Consider the following 13,818-nt stretch of genomic DNA (forward strand, 5'->3'; position numbering starts at 1 on the left):
AACATAACCTCCTAACATTATGCAACAGTTTCCATGAAAACAATACAGGAACAAAGCAAAAGGTATTTCAACATTGATTTCATAACATAAACCACCTTTTGGGAGTTTGCTTAAGTCTCAACCTGCCAAAGGCCATCTGTCATGTCTGCTTAACGTTCACTGATACTGTCACGGGTGTCGTATGAATTGGACCAAAATGCAGCGGGTACGTGAATGCTCATAATACTTTTATTAGAACATTTACACAAAACAAGAAAACGAAAGACAGCTAAACAGTATTGCAGGCCTAGCAGTGCAAAAACAACTTCCCACAAAAGACAGGTGAAAAAAGGGCTACCTAAGTATGACTCCAAATCAGCAACAACGATGTAGAGCTGTTCCTGATTGAGAGCCATACCAGGCCAACACAAAGAAATACACAACGTAGAAAAAAACATAGAAATACAAAACATAGAACAATACCCAAAAACCCGACAACCCAAAACAAACACACCCCTGCCACTCCCTGACCAAAATACAATAACAAACAGCCCCTTTACTGGTCAGGACGTGACAGATACCTACGTAACCTGCAAACTAGACTGCAATAGAGTTTGTATATGTTAATGACCAAGTCCTTAAGTGACTATATAATGAAAACGTATATAGCTGCCAGTAAAACAGGATCAACATATTTAATCACGTACAATGGCCAACTTCACTGCATCAAAACTTCATCCCCATCAGCATCCTCAGGAACTCTGGTTCTTCTGTCCAAATATCAGACATGGGGCATATGGAATGCCCACCTGAGAAATCGGGTAGGTTACTATTCTGTCCTCTTACAAGTGAAAAAAAATGACACATCTCATTACTGTGTGACCTGAGTGCACTTATTCCTTTACGCATGCACTTTAGTTTTCAATATTTGAGTTCAGTGGCATCTGTACGTTATTGTACAGTTGTATAGTATTTAACTTATTAATTACCAATGACATGTAGGCGTATGCAATATTATCACACTCACTGTACATCACAAAACCACACTCCCCCATGTTTGAGAATTTTTTCTGAAGCAAGACTTTGGTTGACTTGGTTGACATCTGATGCTTTTTTGAAATGTACCAATATTCTGAGGAACAACCGCATCTGTCTGCCTACAGTATAAAAACTGCACGTCTATCATGTTCACAACAGACTGATCCTGGGCATCCTGCAGTCATTCACCATGGCACCTGTCTTTGTGCTGACCATTTTCATCGCCGTTCTCTGCTCAGTTCAGGGCCGATCTACAGGGGTAAGTGTCTATCTGAGACTATTGGGAAAACCCTGTGCATGATGAATTATTTGCGTTTTAAACATTTTAACCTATTTTGTTGCATATTTCCTTCTGCTGTTGGCATACAGAAAGCTCCATTTGAAAGGAGTGAAGAGGACATGGAAATTGGTATGTTCATCCTGTCTTTATAAACATTTAGTTTCTGACATTGTATTATGTATCTAAATATCATGTTCCATAAATGAAACCTGGTTTTATTAATCATTCATTTTTAGAATGTATATGACGTACAGTACCAGTCAAAGTTTGGACACACCTACTCTTTCAAGGCTTTTTCTTCATTTGCACAATTTTCTACATTGTAGAATAATAGTGAAGACATCAAAACTATGAAATAACACATGGAATCATGTAGTAACCAAAAAAGTGTTAAACAAATCAAAATATATTTGAGATTCTTGAAAGTAGCCACCCTTTGTCTTGATGACAGCTTTGCATACTCTTGGCATTCTCTCAACCAGCTTCATGAGGTTGTCACATGGAATGTTAAATACATTTGTGGAATTTCTTTCTTAATGCGTTAGAGCCAATCAGTTGTGTTGTGACAAGGTAGGGGTGGTATACAGAAGATAGCCCTATGTGGTAAAAGGCCAATTCCAAATAATGGCAAGAACAGCTCAAATAAGATAAGAGAAATGACAAAGTTTCTTCAAGTGCAGTCGCAAACACCATCAAGCGCTATGATGAAACGAGCTCTCGTGAGGACCCCCACAGGAAAGGAAAACTCAGAGTTACCTATGCTGCAGTTAATTAGAGTTACCAGCCTGAGAAATTGCAGCCCAAATAAATGCTTCAGAGGTCAAGTAACAGAGGAGACTGCGTGAATCAGGCCTTCATGGTTGAATTGCAGCAAAGAAACCACTACTAAGAGACCCCAATAAGAAGAGACTTGCTTGGACCAAAAGATGAGCAATGGACATTAGACCGGTGGAAATCTGTCCTTTGGTCTGAGTCCAAATTTGAGAATTTTGGTTCGAACCACCTTGTCTTTGTGAGATGCAGAGATGGTGAACGGATGATGTCCGCATGTGTGGTTCCCACCGTGAAGCATGGAGTAGGAGGTGTGATGGTGTGGGGGTGCTTTGCTGGTGACACTGTCAGTTATTTATTTAGAATTCAAGGCACACTTAACCAGCATGGCTACCACAGCATTCTGCAGCAATACGCCATCCCATCTGGTTTGCACTTAGTGGGACTCATTTGTTTTTCAACAGGACAATGACCCAACACACCTCCAGGCTGTGTAAGGGCTATTTGACTAAGAAGGAAAGTGATGGAGTGCTGCATCAGATGACCTGGCCTCCACAATCCCCTGACCTCAATCCATTTGAGATGGCTTGGGATGAGTTGGACCGCAGAGTGAAGGAAAACCAACAAGTGCTTAGCGTTTGTGGGAATTCCTTCAAGACTGTTGCAAAAGCATTCCAGGTGAAGCTGGTTGAGAGAATGCCAAGAGTGTGCAAAGCTGTCAAGACAAAGGGTGGCTACTTTGAAGAATCTCAAGTATAAAATATGTTGAACAATCTTTTTGGTTACTACATGATCCCATATGTGTTATTAGATAGTTTTGATGTCATCACTATTATTTTACAATGTAGAAAAGAGAAAAAATAAAAACACTTGAATGAGTGGCTGTGTCTAAACGTTTGACTGGTACAATATATTATCTTATTGTAATATTAGTTATTAGGGACACAGTTGCATTTAAGCAATTTTTTTTATCCCATTCCGCAGACAGCACCCGCACCAATAACATTGAGGAGGAGGATTTTTCTGCTTCAACGCTCATTGAGAAGGCCAACAGAAATCTTGGTAAGGCAGCCTGAATATTCCTACTCTGCATTTAATGACACCGAGAATGAAACACAGATAATAACCTTCACTTGGTGTTGTTTTCTAGGGAAAAGACTTGACGAGCCACTAGTCATGTTTGGGGACATTGCAGTAAATACTGGGTTCATGAACGCTGACCCCTGCACAGCTCACAACTGCAAATGGCCGAAGTCCTCTAATGGGAAAGTTTACGTGCCCTATGTGATCTCTAATCAATACTGTAAATATCTTCTTCTCTGAAATGATTTTCTTCTGAGCTTAATGGTTTGGTTTTACTATACTATATGAGTCTGTGTGTGCGTGTGTGTATTGAGTTTCTGACTTTCTTGTTGCTCCATTGAGCAGCGCCCCAGGAGAGGTCCGTTATTGAAGGTGGGCTGCAAACCTTTGCTGCATCAACCTGCGTCCGATTCTTTCCGCGAACCAATCAGAGGGACTTTGTGGACATCCAGTCTCTGTCAGGGTATGACCGCTGCACATTACGAGACCTGTTATACTTGTCTTCTGCCACTCTTATTTACTTAGTGTTTACATGACAATTTACTTTACTGTTATTGCTACAAAAAAACAATACTTTATTACTTTTAGAAATGACCTTTATGTCTTCCGTATACACTCTTGTTTGTAGCTGTTACTCGTATGTTGGACGCCAGAAAAATGGCCAGGTGCTGTCTCTGAATAGGAACGGATGTGTCCATCTGTCTGTGGTGCAGCATGAACTGCTGCACGCCTTGGGCTTCAGACACGAGCATTCGCGCAGTGACCGTGACAGCCATGTTCAAATCCTGACTCAGAACATTTTGCCTGGTTAGTGCTTTCTACATCCACAGATGCTGAATTTATAATATATATTTTTAAATAACTTCGTAGGTAAATAATAAATACTATTGTTTACAAGATATGTAAATATTATTCCTGCCCATTTTGAGTAAGACATATTAGTAAAACTTTAAGAACTTGAATGTAAACTTTAGTGTACTTCTATCTGATTATAATAATACATTAGTATTTCATTATTTGTAAACATGTAGAAACACTGACATGGATTTATAAGCTTTTCAATTAATAAGCATTTATAACATTCATAAAAATCTGTAAAGCATTTCTTTATAAGCGTGACTTATTCATGAAAGTTATTATACTGTGTAAGAACATGATTTATCATGCATTTTCCATCATAGGAAAGGAATCCAATTTCAATAAGATCAACACGATAAACTTGGGGACTCCATATGACTATAAATCTGTCATGCAATACTCAAGGTAAGTTGAGGACATAATGGAAAGGTTTTCTTTACTGCAATAACAGCTGTAATGTTGTATGGCTAAAATAATTTGACCTTTCATAGTCTACTCATGTTATCCTTTAATTTCAATTGATGGTGTGCGAGCTTTCTGCCCAATGTTGTCTGGTTCCAGGTTTGCCTTCTCCAAGAACAATCAGCCCACCATTCTTCCGATCCCTGACAATAATGCAGTTATTGGCGAGGCAACTCAGATGAGCCCTATGGACATTCTGCGGATCAATCGTCTCTACAACTGCAGTAAGTGCCATTTTAAGAAGACCTGTTTATCATAACTGCAAAGAATAAGAGTTGTGATTATTATACCTGCCTGTAAACTTCACGATACCGTTGCTCAATCAATTTGAGATATGTGGGAATATAGTATTTGAATTGAATTTAGTGATATTCTGTATTTATACTGTTATAAATTGGTGTATAGATTATTTTTTAAAGCTTTGAGCACCATCAACTCAAAAGGCAGAAATACAGCATGTCAATTCTAATAATATTTTATTTTTCCCTTCTCTTTTATTAGGAAAGCAGTTGGACTGATTTGAAAAGTGCGACGGTAGAGCGTCTGCTGAGGATTGTAACTGCAGTTATAGCTTGCTTTTCAACTTTGAACATGAATTTAAGAAACAAATGATATTTTATGCTGATAGAATGAATTCAGATGCAGATCTGTATCCGTATGTCAGATATGTTATGGCTTATCATAGAACATTGGTATGGCAAAGCAAAGTACTGTGGTCTACTGAAACATTATCACAATAAACATGTGTAGCAACGTGTATTTGATAGCCCGTTCTACGTTTGTTATGGTTTATGTTTATTTTTCTGATTGCAAAGGGTACATTGATGGTGATTATCATATAACGTGCACAGGTGTGCAAGTGGATTAGTGGGTAAAACTAAAACCTTCTGTATATTTTTAGGGGAGTTAACAAGGCTCTCTCACCACAGACTACAGTAATGACACATGTCCCAACTCCCACACGCACAGAATATCCTGTATTATACAGCAAATTTAACATTCTGTTACTTTTGCATTTTGGAAGTCTGAAACAACGACATGAGCTTAAAATCATTGTAGAGTGAGTGTCCAGTAATACTTTCCAACATGGTTCCATTTGTAAAAGGTTTATAAAGGGCGTATAATTAGGTTATTAATGATTATTTCATCATTTGTAAATGCATTTTTTGCATTATAAACTATTAATTAAGATGAACCCTTATATATTGTCATACAACCTTATTTCTCACTTTTGGGTGTGATGCATTGGTGTTCTGTTCCATGAACAGAGGAGGATGGTTTTAATGATGTGTCTTGACCCACTTTTGATGCCCTGGTCAAATGTACATTATTCAATCATTCCTAATATATTACCTCTTACCAGATTATATAAACACAGGTAATACCTTTGATTGGTGAAACAGTGGAGGAGGTATCCTCTCACAACGTTGAATGTTTTTGTTATCACACCCACCACACACTGACTGAATATGTTTAACAAAGTGTTGAATCTGTGTCGCGATGATTACCCAATACTGCCTATAAGTACAGTTTATCTAAGCTCTGTGTGAACTCTAAAATCATCTTTAAATGACTTACATGTACCCAATAAGGTATATCTTATTTTAAAGTGACATACCTATGAATATTTATAACTGATTCATCAACATTTATAACTGCTAAAAGTATACCTTGTTTTAAAGTGGCAATCCACTGACCAGGAACAAATGAGTTACCAACATTTATAACTGCTGAAAATATATATTTAAAGAAAGTATAAACCTACTGACAATTTATTAAAGAGTTAGTTGGACCAATATTTATACCTTCTAAAAACATACTTTAAAAGGCAGTGGAAACCTTCTGCCAATATGTGAATGAGTTGCAAATATTTATAACAGCATTTAATCTCAAACAAGCAATACATAGTAAGAACAAAATGTAATTTAATAGAATGACACAGGAAAACAATTTTAGCCTATCATTGGTATAGTGAGTAGCCTAGCTAATTCAGATAAACAGGGGGTTTGTTTTACTCCCCTTATTAACATTATAAGTCAGAATATAAATTCGAAACAGATTAACTATTTAAAAATACAACATTAACATAGGGTCTCATGGTCCTCTTCTGTGTCTTTCTTGTTAAGCATTTTCCCATCCTGGAGTCAGACCTTATGGGAATTTAGCATAGACACTCTTGCTACACATAACTCTACTATCATCATTATCATGATTTATACAATTTATGCTTAGCTAGTTATGTTATCCACTGCTAGCTAATAATAATAATAGCTAGCTAGTGTTTAACATTACTTGCTAACACTAATAGCTAGTTACCACAGATTAAAGGGGTTAGCTAATTATCACAATTTTTGCTAATACACTAGCTACTAAGTAAGAGTCTGAGCGAAGAAAGCAGGCGATCATAAACAGTGCCTCTGGAAAGTATTCAGACCCCTTGACTTTTTCCACTTTTTGTTATGTTACAGCACTTATTCTAAAATGGATTACATCGTTTTTTTCTCATCAATATACACAAAATACCCCATAATGACATCGCAAAAACAGGTTTTTAGTAATTTGAGCGAATTTATAAAAAAATGTAAAACTGAAATATCACATCTACATAAGTATTCAGACCCTCTACTGAGTAATTTGTTAAAGCAGATCTTCTCAAGCTTTGTCAGGTCAGATGGGGAGAATTGCTGCACATCTATTTTCAGGACTCTCCAGAGATGTTTGATTTGGTTTAAGTCCGGGCTTTGGCTTGGCCGCTCAAGGACATTCAGAGACTTGTCCCGATGCCACTCCTGCGTTGTCTTGGCTGTGTGCTTAGGGTCGTTGTCAGGTTGGAAGGTGAACCTTCACCCCAGTCGGAAGTCCTGAGCGCTCTGGAGCAGGTTTTTCTCTCTGTACTTTGCTCCGTTCATCTTTGCCTTAGTCCTGACTAGTCTCCCAGTCCCTGCCACTGCAAAATGGTCCTGGAAGGTTCTCCCATCTCCACAGAGGAACTCTGGAGCTCTGTCAGAGTGACCATCAGGTTCTTGGTCACCTCCCTGAGCAAGGCCCTTCTCCCCTGATTGCTCTGTTTGGCCCGGACAGCCAGCTGTAGGAAGAGTCTTGTTGGTTCCGAACTTCTTCCATTTAAAAATGATGGAGGCCACTGTGTTCGTGGATACTTTCAATGCTGCAGAAATGTTTTGGTACCCTTCTGTGCCTCGGCACAATCCTGTCTCGGAGCTCTACGGACAATTCCTTCAACCTCATGGATTGGTTTTTGCTCTGATATGCACTGTCAACTGTGGGACCTTATATACTGTAGACAGGTGTGTGCCGTTCCAAATAATGTCCAATCAATTGAATTTACCACAGGTGGACTCCAATCAAGTTGTAGAAACAACTCAAGGATGATCAATGGAAACAGACTGCACCTGTGCTCAATTTCGAGTCTCATAGCAAATGGTCTGAATACTTATGTAAATAAGGTATTTCTGTTTTTAACCAGTTTTGCTTTGTCATTATGAGTTATTGTGTGTAGATTTCTAAGAAAAAAAAATGCATTTTAGAATAAGCCTGTAACGTAACAAAATGTGGAAAAAGTCAAGGGGTCTGAATACAGACACTGTAAGTATGATTTATTTACTTTGAAGAACTGCTAAAATAGTGATTTTGTCAGACAGCACATGACCTTGCTGGAAACCTTCACAATCTTCTCCAGTCTGTTCTTGTTGCACACGTTCAAATGACTAAACCAGGCCACCATAGAGAAAGACTGAGTATATAAACACAACAATAAGGAGAGATTGCTACTTTTTTTTTTACTTTTTTACTTTTCTGCACAACATTTGACTCTTTCATTACGCTATTTGTTCAGGTAAATGTAATATCTATGTTGAATGAGAGAACCCGCTGACACGTGATGGAATGTTTGGGCTGCCATCAAAGAGTTCACAGCAGCCGATTTTACATCAGAAGTATTCACAAGGTGTTATTGTGGTCCCTTGTGGCTCAATTGGTGTAGCTTGCACTTGAAATGCAAGGGTTGAGGGGTTTAATTCCCACGGGGATGAGTGTGAACTAATAAGTTTGCACTCACTTCTGTAAGTCGCTCTGGATAAGAGCTTCTGCTAAATTATTAAATGTCACACCCTGATATATTTCACCTGTCTTGTGCTTGTCTCTACCCCGTTCCAGGTGCACATTTTCCCCATTATCCCCTGCCTGCCTACAGTTCTGTACCTTACTGACTCTGCTCTGGATTACTGACCTCTGTCTGCCCTTGACCTGTCCTTTGACTGCCCCCTGTTTTGTCAATAAACATCTGCAATTCGAACTGTCTGCATCTGGGTCTTATCCTAAGTAGTGATACTAAAATGTTATTTGAGGGGACTTTTGGAGACTGCCAACATGTGAATTAGATTTCTTTTCAAATTTGTTCAATAAGAAAATTACAAAATAATCCATCAGTACATTTGTACACTTATAACACAACTGTCACACCTCAATGTATAGCTACTATTTCTGAATATGAACAAATGCAATGAATAAAACCAGAAGAAAAATCTAACATTAAATATGAGGCTTCATTAATTGAATTACTTATATGCATCCTGAAAAGGAAGAATGACACACAGAGAAGGGGACACCTGTTTGGAAATCCTCAAGGTCAAACATATTTAGCCATGATATGATGTCATGGTACAAAATGTTTACATGCACAACTCACACATGTCATGTTTCACACACACGTTTCAAGGATGTCCTATAGAACTCCCACCTGATTTGCAGCAACCTCGACTCAAGTCAAAATGTCCTGACCTGTCAGCGTATTTTTGTGCCCGTATTCACTTATTTGGGGGTCCGTTATCTACTTGTATATGCCTGATGAAAGAGTATAAAAAACAAGCCTAGCTACTGCCATTTCACCCATTCCTTGTCAGAGCTCTGAGGTAAGCGCTGTGCTCAGTATTCGTACAGTATGTGTGTGAGCTGCAATGACTAACACTATAGCTGGTATTAACGGTTTTCCCTTTGTGTTTGCATGTATCCTACAGTCCTTTTATCCTACAGCCAGGGTCTCCTGGCTCTGATGATGGTGTCCTCTGCCTGGGTTGAGAAACTGCCTGAGGTGAGTGACACAGGATACGGAGCAACCATGCCATAAGATCACTGATTTGCTAAACTCAATCGAACAGTGAACGCATATTCAAAGCAACACTGACCTACTGGGACCCCAGTAACATTGGGGCTTTAAAAATACTTCAAACAATAAATAGTGATGTGCAGTTTCTTTAGAGATAAATCAGATGAAGCCTGAACTGTGCGATGTAGTAGGGAGTTGTAGTTTCCAACAGGCCAGAATTCTACATATTTTAGCACATAAAATGTGGTAATTAACTACAATGACCATAATCCATTGCGTGCCCGCTTAAACTTGTTTGGTCTTTGAGGAGCAGACTTGGAGACTGAGAGAAGAATGAACAATAGATCGAGAGGGTTAGAAAGCAGTTGCTTCCTGAGCCTGAAAATGCCTGATCCATGTGATTGATAGTTGGTATTCCACAGTCATATAAGTATGCTTATTTACTTTGAAGAACTACTCAAATTGTGATTTTTTCAGAAAGCATAGGCACTAGCTGTGTAGAGATGAGATGACCTGCAATTAAATAATAAAGTCATCAAATAAAACAACTAATGTGAATAAATCAAATATAAATCAAATCAAATCAAATTGTATTGGTCACATACACATATTTAACAGATGTTATTGTGGTTGTAGCAAAATGCTTGTGTTCTTAGCTCCAAGAGTGCATTACTATCTAACAATTCACAACAATATACACAAATAAGATGGTGCCAACAGATGTGGCAGCTCTGCTTCTAGCTCCTAAGCAACTTTGCAGTATTTTGTTTCTTATATTATTATCCCAGAACCTTTTTGTGTGATTACCTACAGCCGGAAATAACTTTTAGATATCAGAGTGGCGGTAACTCACCAGCATTACAACCAGGAATCCGAATTTCCAGAGGTTGCTTTGAGGGCCGATACCACGACGGCCCACAAAGAACTACACTGGACTTTATGCAAACTGGAAGCCACATATCCTGAGGCCGCATTTATTGTAGCTGGGGATTTTAACAAAGCAAATTTGAGGAAAACGCTACCGAAGTTCTACCAACACATTGACTGCAGTACTCGCGCTGGTAAAACATTGGACCACTGCTACTCAACTTTTCGAAATGCCTTCAAGGCCCTCCCCCTGCCCTCCCTTCGGCAAATCTGATCACGACTCCATTTTGACCCACCCTTCCTATAGGCAAAAACTCAAACAGGAAGTGCCTGTGCTAAGGTCTATTCAACGCCGGTCTGACCAATTGTAATCCATGCTTCAAGATTGTTTTTATTATGCGGACTGGGATATGTTCCCTGTGGCTCAGTTGGTAGAACATGGTGTTTGCATGGTGTTTGCAACACCAGGTTTGTGGGTTTAATTCCCACGCGGGACCAGTACGGAGAGGGAAAAAAATGTATTAAATTAAATGAAATGTATGCATTCAGTACTGTAAGTTGCTCTGGATAAGAGCGTCTGCTAAATGACTAAAATGTAAATGTAAAATGGGTAGCCTCTGAGAATAACATTGACGAATACATGGATATGGTGACTGAGTTCATCAGAAAGTGTATAGGAGATGTTGTATCCACTGTGACTATTAAAACCTACCCAATGCTTGTGCAGACCAGCTGGCTGTACGCTGCCCTATCCAATCTGGATTTGTGTTCCATTATTAAAGTGAGCAGTGATTCCATGTCTATGTATATAGAGCAGTAGTCTCTAAGGTGCAGGGTTGAGTGGGGTGGGAGCTGGCAAGTGATGGCTATTTAACAGTCTGATGGCCTTGAGATAGAAGCTGTTTTTCAGTCTCTCGGTCCCAGCTTTGATGCACCTGTACTGACCTTACCTTCTGGACGATATCGGGGTGAACAGGCTGGGGCTCGGGTGGTTGATGTCCTTGATTATCTTTTTGGCCATCCTGTGACATCTGGGCTGTAGGTGTCCTGGAGGGCAGGCAGTGTGCTCCCTGTGATGCGTTGGGCAGACCGCACCACCCTCTGGAGAGCCCTTCGGTTGTGGGCGGTGCAGTTGCCATACCAGGCGGTGATACAGCCCGACAGGATGCTCTCAATTGTGCATCTATAAACGTTTGTGAGGGCTAATATTTATACTATTCATGCCAGTCTCTCTTGACTAAGAGTTGAAGAAAGACTGACCGGGTCACTTCTTGTTTTTTTATAAGAAACATGAATGTGTTGGAAATTCCAAATTGTTTGCATAGTCAACTTACACACAGCACTGACACACTTACACACAGCACTGACACATACACCATACATGCCACCAGGGGTCTTTTCACAGCCCCCAGGTCCAGAACAAATTAAAGGAAACGTATAGTACTATACAGAGTCATGAGTGCATGGAACTCCCTTCCTTCTTATATAGCGCAGGTGAACCGCAAACCTGTTTTTAAAAATTATATAGAAATCAACACCTCACGGCACAACGTCTCTCCCCCATGTGACCTACTTCTGTGTATTTGCTGACATGAATGTGTAACTGATAGATGCCCACACACTGCATGTTCATGTTTTTAAACGTATGTAAATTGTAAAGTCTTTTGTCTGTAATGTATTTTTTGTTACATGTCGGACCCCAGTAAGACTAGCTGTTGCCATTGGCGTCGGCTAATGGGGATCCTAATTAATCAAATAAAAAATAAAAAGAAGGGCATTCAAATTGTGGCTTTGATAGGCTTGTGGTTATAAATAAAACATGAATAAATGTCTCAGAAACACAAGATAATGGAGAAGACACATGGACTGTTAGTTAGACATCACAAGCAGGAAGGTAACACGTTTCAATTTGTTTTGCTCAGACACTCGAAAAGAACTGATCACAATTAAATGTTTTTTTTTGTGTGTGTTTTGGGAATGTAGGTTGGAGTTGGGGCGGGATTTTGTGAAGGGGTAAAATGTACAACTATTTACTTCCAGTGGATTTTTGATTGAAAACAATGAATAAAAGCCCTGTGATTTGATTAGTGTAACGGCCGTCGTAGGAAGTGGACCAAAACGCAGCGGGTACGTGAATGCTCATATTTACTTTATTACGAACACCACACAAAAACAACAAAACGAAAACATGAATGACAGCCAACAGCTCTGCAGGCTAAACATAGCAATGCATGAATACAACTTCCCACAAAGGGACAGGTGAAACAGGGGTACCTAAGTATGACTCTCAATCAGCAACAACGATGTACAGCTGTTCCTGATTGAGAGCCATACCAGGCCAACAAAGAAATACACAACATAGAAAACCATAGAAATACAAAACAAGAACATTACCCAAAAACCCCGGAACACATAAATCAAACACCCCTCTTACATAAATACATATCCCATTGAACCCCGAACCACATAAAACAAATACCCCCTGCCACGTCCTGACCAAACTACAATAACCAATAACCCCTTATACCGGTCAGGACGTGACAATTAGATTGATGTTTTAGTTCCTTTGTGGAACTATTGTTAGCATCAAATAGGATAGTTGCCATTCCTAATGTGTGTAGATGGGCAGATACATTTCCAACACAAATACAAGCAAGTAATGAAGATAGAAAAATAGCTTAAAGTATGCATTTTTTATGATTATTACTTCATGTACAGTTCTGTTTAGTTTTTACATTGTATTTTCAACACTTTAGGTTTCAGCTTTATTTCACTAATTAAACTAAACTTAACTGTGTCACGCCCTGATCTGTTTCACCTGTCCCTTTGATTGTCTCCACCCCCTCCAGGTGTCGCTTATTTTCCCCGAGAGTGCCTGGAATCGGGGTCTCTTCGATACTTTTCTTCACGGATTATCTGAGGAGGTAAAGGATGAGCTAGCTGCTCGGGAATTGCCGGTGGACCTCGACTCCCTTATCGCCCTAACGAGCCAACAAGACCTGGAAACCACCTTGAGATGCCTGGTCTCAACCAACCCCACTACCTGGAGCCGTTAACTGGTCTGGGTGGAGTATGCCCAGAACACCCTTCCCTTTTCTGCCACGGGACTCTCCTCTTTCGAGTGCTCCATGGGGTATCCGTCTCCACTCTTCCCAGAAAAAGAGCAGGTGGTCAGCGGACCCTCGGCCCAGATGTTTGTCCGCCGCTGTCGACGTACCTGGAGAAGAGCCAGGGCGGTTATTCTCAAGACCAACTCCAGGTATCGTCGACAAGCGGACCGTTGCCGGACCCCAGCTCCCCGCCACCGCATTGGGCAGAGGGTATGCTTTCCACCCGGGACCTGCCCCTGCGGGTAGAG

At 39.9% G+C, this 13,818-nt stretch overlaps 1 protein-coding gene across 1 annotated transcript; it reads left to right on the top strand.

Annotated features, from left to right (window-relative positions):
- The first annotated feature begins 1,109 nt into the window (after positions 1–1,109).
- On the top strand, positions 1,110–5,228 carry LOC106586984 (high choriolytic enzyme 1). The gene is made up of 9 exons (XM_045708864.1): positions 1,110–1,276; positions 1,387–1,426; positions 3,053–3,130; positions 3,219–3,371; positions 3,497–3,614; positions 3,780–3,958; positions 4,333–4,414; positions 4,571–4,695; positions 4,973–5,228. Exons 1-9 carry the CDS (start codon positions 1,208–1,210, stop codon positions 4,987–4,989), a joined length of 861 nt encoding a protein of 286 aa, XP_045564820.1. The 5' UTR covers positions 1,110–1,207; the 3' UTR covers positions 4,990–5,228.
- Positions 5,229–13,818: the final 8,590 nt, after the last annotated feature.

The sequence above is a fragment of the Salmo salar genome, chromosome ssa26 (assembly GCF_905237065.1).
Source record: "Salmo salar chromosome ssa26, Ssal_v3.1, whole genome shotgun sequence".
NCBI lineage: Eukaryota > Metazoa > Chordata > Actinopteri > Salmoniformes > Salmonidae > Salmo > Salmo salar.